The 6,462-nt window shown below is 37.9% G+C and overlaps 1 protein-coding gene across 1 annotated transcript in view; it reads right to left on the reverse strand.

The window, feature by feature from the left end:
* LOC309495088 (caskin-1) overlaps nucleotides 1-5,159 on the reverse strand; it is a 54,590-nt gene extending 49,431 nt beyond the window's left edge. The window contains exon 1 of the mRNA XM_082164634.1: nucleotides 4,596-5,159. Within this exon, the coding sequence (XP_082020760.1) occupies nucleotides 4,596-4,689 (94 nt within the window). The 5' untranslated portion in view covers nucleotides 4,690-5,159. The remainder of the gene's footprint in view (nucleotides 1-4,595) is intronic.
* Nucleotides 5,160-6,462: the final 1,303 nt, after the last annotated feature.

Genomic DNA, 6,462 nt, shown 5'->3' on the forward strand with positions numbered 1-6,462 from the left:
TACGTTCAAGAACCCTCACAGACCCCCAATTGAAAAAATGTCAGGTTAGACAGATGATTAATACTTGACATTCAATCCTCATATTCAACTCCACTGTCCCCATCACTTCTTAAAGTGACACTCATGCATTTAACCTGTCAGAAAATCACATTTACAGAAAACGAATAATCCGGCCAAGAAAACTAGCCTCAAGCAAGTTTTCTGCAGTCATATCTGATGCAACAATCCATCTTTTATTTTATGGCTATATTACAATATACTAATCTCTAAATGCAACCACAAACCAGCATATATATATAAACAAAATTACCATTTAAAACTATTACAAATGCTGTTAGCTGGTAAATTATCAAACATCTGGTCCACTTGGATTTTCTTTTATCTCTTAAGACCTTGTGGGAAACATGAAAATGAAATCACTGACAGAAATATACAAAAAATAGGTCAAATTACTAGTTACACTTACTTCATATAAGGTCAAATATACGCAAATCTATATGTTCATTCTTAAAAAAGAAAATACAAAACTATTACAAATGCTGTTAGCTGGTAAATTATCAAACATCTAGTGCACTTGGGTTTTCTTTTTTCTCTTAAGACCTTTGGGAACCATGTGAAAATGAAATCAGTGACAGAAATATACTAAAAATAGGTCAAATGGGCTTCTTTGTGCATGGATTTTTGAAAACCATTTATGCTGTGAACAAACATTTCTGAAATGCTTTGATTTTTCCCTGCTTTCCATCTGTTCTGCTGCTTGAATGAATCTGCGCGTAGCTTGTCATTCATAAAAGATCTGGAATAACATGAGAAGTAATGAATTTTTTTCACATCTCCAAATCAAATAAGACTTTGTATTACACGCACAAAAAGTTAAACTATGTGTTGTTACTTACTGAAGATATTTTTTTATTAAATTACATGAATTGATGTATCTGATGTGGTTAATTCAGTCATATTAAACAGGAAAATTCTTGGAAATGCTCAAACGGAACTGGAATCTACTTACTGCTCTATATGCTAATCGCAGTAGCAGGTGTTTAAAGTGCCCTGGTGTCAATGATCAGTGATCACTGCCCATGCAAGAACAACATTTAACTGCTCGAGAACAAGAAGGAGTTTCTCGAAGCAACGGTGTCAAATCAACCTGCTTAAGATATATAAATCTTTTACAGGCACTAATTTAATCTTTTTGGAGGTCTAAGGACATCTGCTCTACTGAATCAATTTGTTCAGATAATGGTGAGCAACATATGTTGTTTAAAAGAGATCTAGGAGAGAAAAAATACTTTTTGATTTTAAACTATTTAAAGGTATGTGGAAGCACAAATGTGATTTATCTACATAGAAATGACTAGTTAAATGTACTTTATATCAGGTCAGTTATTTTCGCAAATATACACATTCATTCATAAAAATTACAAAAGCAGACAATGCTTCAAAAGAAATGTTGGAATGTACCCAGTGTCGCCAACAAATTTAAGGTTTAGACTGATTAAAGCGCTAACCTCCATAATGGTGGCTTCATAATAAAACAGCATAAATTAGCACACAACCGCATTATTAACACTAAACTGAATTAAAGCAACTATAGCCTTAATTACCAGCATCAACTATTTACAATCCTTATTTTTTGCCCTGCCTACCTAATTAAGTATCCATCTTCAAGAGTCAATGGCCACTCCCTCAAACACCACAGTTGAAACAACATATACATATATACAGTATAAAGATATACAATATATTATATATTGTATTTTAACAGAGCAGAATTTGTGTTAAATGCACTTTTTTTCTGATGTAGTTTCAGGGGAAGCATGAGGGAAATGGTATCAAAGGTCAAGGGAAAGAAAGTTCAAGGAGATCATGTAATAAACCTTTAGAGAACATACATTTTAATTTATGAGTCTCTTGAGAGATGATGTAGCTTTCTGAGATCTACAGCCCAACAGCAGAACATATTGGACATTGACATAAAGGTGTTAGCAAGGGTTTAGCAACTATCACAGAAAGGATGTATGCAGTCTGGCATACTGACACATCAACTGATCCTCACTTTTACTATGCCTTCAGAGGAAAACAATAACTACTCTCTTAAAATAATATCTACAAAGGTAAATATGTCTTCATTCATGTCTTTATTCAGCACACACACTCAACAGGTATACATAAAAAAAAAAAACTGTGCTCTTTTTTTCTAGATGATGGTATCTAAAAAAGCACCAGAAAAAAAGGTTTGTTTCTTTACCAACACAAGGAAAAGAAGGGCATCTTCAGCTATTATTGTAATACTGTCTCTCTCACACACACAGAGAGAGAGAGAGAGAGAGAGAGAGAGAGAGCGAGAGAGAGAGAGAGAGAGAGAGAGAGAGAGAGAGAGAGAGAGCGAGAGAGAGAGAGAGAGAGAGAGAGAGAGAGAGAGAGAGAGAGAGAGAGAGAGAGAGAGAGAGAGAGAGAGAGAGAGAGAGAGAGAGTGGCCTGCTTTCATTTCAGGCCGCCCCTCCTACCATAGCAGGAGATGCATCTCTGACCACCTGGGATGTTACCCAGCACTGGAAGTGGTAATTGCATTTCAATTATAGGCATGTGTCCGCGTATGTTTGTGTGGCGTGTGCCTGATCTTGTGCAACAGTCACTGTATGTATAGTATAGGACTGTAGTATAGGATTCATTGTATAAATAAGAGGAAAGCTATTCCAAACGAGCATGATTTGTGACCCACCAAAACAGTCAAATACGATCTCTATCCTCAATATGGATGCAGATAGATAAAACTGTCTGTTTTAAGGCCCGTTCACATCGAGGATGATAACTATAATGATAACAGAACATTTTAAGGGATGTTCAAGGATGATAACTATATTATACGTTGTTATTATACAACAGTTATAAAATCATTCTAAATGTAAAGGAATAGCAGTGTTCACACCACAACTATAATGATAAAGCCACAGAGGAATTATATCATGGAATCACTTTCAAAACAATTTTTCCAGCTGATGAAAGATCAAAACACTGACAGCCAATCAGAATCCATCCTACTTTAAAGACCTTGAACATTTAAAGTGACAGATCACAAAACTGCAGCGCATGCTTATAATGTAACTGTGCATTGGTGTGGATGCTAGTATAGTTATTGTTATGGATATGTTTATAGGTATTGTTCTTGGTGTGAATGGGCCTCTATACTTGCCTCAGAAAAAAGCATGTGGTCATGCAATAGCCTACTAAAAGTTCACTAAAAACAAGCTACATATAGGCTACGTGGACCTATTTCAAACAGTAATGTGACCTGGCGACCTCCAATGATAAAAGATTGTCAGCGTGAACGCCCCTTTACACGTCATAATGGACAGACGCCCAAACAGCTGAGTCTCTCTCTCTCTCTCTCTCTCTCTCTCTCTCTCTCTCTCTCTCTCTCTCTCTCTCTCTCTCTCTCTCTCTCTCTCTCTCTCTCTCTCATGTACTCACACACTTTATTACTCTGACATCTGGCGCTTTTCACTAATATAATCCCTCTTCCCTTCCCAAGCCTCATGCTTCCCAACATGGACAAACAAGATGGTATCTATCTATCTATCTATCTATCTATCTATCTATCTATCTATCTATCTATATCTGTCTGTCTGTCTGTCTGTCTGTCTGTCTGTCTGTCTGTGTCTGTCTATCTATCTATCTATCTATCTATCTATCTATATATCTATCTGTCTACCTACAGGTAGCTGGAAATAAAATAAGGACAACGTTTCCTCTGATAGGAATAACAGGTACTTTGATATAATATAAAGATGGTAGCCTATCTATTTATCGACATTATAAATCTATATAATATGAAGAATAGTCAGGTTCTTAATGAGCCATAACTGTAAAATGCCAATATCCATCTGCACATGTTTCCTTCAATACTCCATCTCTTTAATCTTTGGCGATCTTGAGCCACCTGCCATATCTGAGCGCGCGCTCATCTGGACATCAAAGCGGATTTGGCGCGGCCCGCCACAGCGAGCATCAAGTATTGACGATCCATCTATACTGAGCGACGCGACAAAAGTGGAACGCTTCCGTTATATTCAGCGAATGTAGATGTCTGCGCTGATAATAACAAAAAAGAACCGACTCACGCCAGAGTCATTTGGATGACCCTGCCGCGCTGTATGATTTTGAGTCACTAAACGGAACGTTTCGTTTAGATATCGAACAGGACGTAAAGGGTGCTCCAAAAAAAAAAAAAAAAAAAAATGCACGAGAAGCGTTCGTGAACGCCACAAAAATAATTTAGTTTTGGTACGTTTTAAAAATGTAAGCGGTCCTTAACCAGAAACGATTCTCGGTTCCCAATCTAGACGCGTAGCTATACGACACTTACATACAGAAGGCCTACAAAGTCATTTTTCTACATGCTCTTTAGAGGGAATTGATTGAAAATGCACGAAATTGTTCACCACACATTTATGTATTTCGCTAAAGAAAAGTGCTTTGCCATATAATATCACATATTCAAAAGCCGCGTCGGTTTAAGTGGTCATTGAAGCAATAGCAAGGGGGTGTGTGGAGGGTGTGATGAGACATTTAAGATCGGTGGGTGTGATACTCACTCGCTTTGCCCTGTTTGGGTCTCTGGAGGAGCCGTTGGACGGTAATCAGATCCTCCGTCTTCACCGCCTGCAAGAGTTCCTGTTCTTTCCCCATCCTGTTCAATCACACACTCAAGCACCCTCTCTCACACATGCGGTCATTGCTATACTTTTACATCCAGCGCATCTTCAGGGGACCAGGCGACCTAACGGTGCCGTTAACGCCAGCACATCCTCGCCGTTCATCGTTGAAAGGTCGAGTGCGCAGAGAGGCGCAAGACGCGTTTACATGCCCAGTGAAGTGACCAGTGGCGTCCACGCAGTCGCTAACGACGAAAAAAGGTCTTATTGCGTACTGAGGTGACAGAATCCACTCGTTTTCAGGTTAAAGGGACGGCGCGGAAACCTTGCGCGTATTTACGCACGGTGACATGGCTCGTTACAAAAATATCAGATGTTGTGTAAATCAAAACAGAAGCCGTCTCTTTGACCCGAAGCTCGTAGAGAGACCGTATATATTACGTAAACATCCAGGCAGATGTGCGCGCGGGCGCTGGAGGTTGTAATCCGCTGTCGCTTTCTCATGTGCGCATGTATGTGTGTGTGTGTACTATCTGTGTATGTATGGCAAGCTGATTTAACATTTATTCTTTAAAAAAAAACTGACTAGAATAAAAATATATATATTCAGTTAGTACTAGAAAAAAAACTAGAATAGTTGTAGTAAAAACACAATCAGTTACCAAAAAAAAAAAAAAAAAAAAAGAACTGTAACTAATCTAACTGCAATTAAACCATCAATCTTTTTGAGCTATGACAATTTCCAATTAAATTATGTTCATCCAACAAATAACTGTGAGTTAGGGGAACTTAATAATTTGTAGCATTAAACGCAAGTTTTTAATATCATTAAGGCCCCGATACTCACGGTGGAGTTCTTTTTCTTTCTTCACTTAGGGGCAAAACGAAGTTCGAAATACGTGACCAGCGACATACTGTTAGCAAACATCTGATGCCGCCCACTCTGCTGAGAGTGGCGTTTAGATGAATATGTAAATATGTGCTGCGTACTTTCCTCTCAATAACAAAATAAACACAGCAAAAATGAAAAAACAGTATAAGAAAATCATCTCATAGTAACGTGAATATGTTTGCACAAGCTCTGCAATTCGGCACTAGTAAAGTCATGTCACGTTTATTATTTTCAGTTAAAATAAACAGCTAACATAACACAAACCAACTTATTTAACATATAAATCTAATGAACAAATAAAACATTACATGACAATGGCATTATCCATTGCTCATTTAGTCATTGTTGAGTATACCTTCATGCACATGCACAACTCTTCAGCACAATAACCACAAAACTTCAACCTCACAGAAAGATGAAGTAAATCAATACATTCACATTTTTAACTTGCAAGTAACCATGCATTTATTTAAGTTGCAGAAATGGGTCTCCTGGATTTATTTTTAGACTGTAGTGAATTAAAAAAGGGATACTAGTCTGGATGACACACTAGTAATTATAAAGTATAAGTACTATTAACATTAAAACACATTAAAGGAATTAATATTAAAGCAGCTTGCCACAGTGTGTGTGTGTGTGTGTGAGAGAGAGAGAGAGAGAGAGAGAGAGAGAGAGAGAGAGAGAGAGCTTGGTTAAATTGATGGTGCTGCATCAATCAGGGTGCGTGACTAAATAGACCATGAGCTGACAGATTAAAAGGGAGGGAAGCAGTGTGTGTTGTTTTTGTGTGTGAGCGAGCGAGTGTGTTTTTGAGGAGAAAGGTCACAGGACAAATTTTAGTGGGGTAGGTACTGACCGTGTACACTGAGCCAAAGGCACGCGGTCCTTTAAAGAAGGGGGAAGACGCACACTATT

Source organism: Leuciscus leuciscus (assembly GCF_965113295.1).
Source record: "Leuciscus leuciscus genome assembly, chromosome: 3".
Lineage (NCBI taxonomy): Eukaryota > Metazoa > Chordata > Actinopteri > Cypriniformes > Leuciscidae > Leuciscus > Leuciscus leuciscus.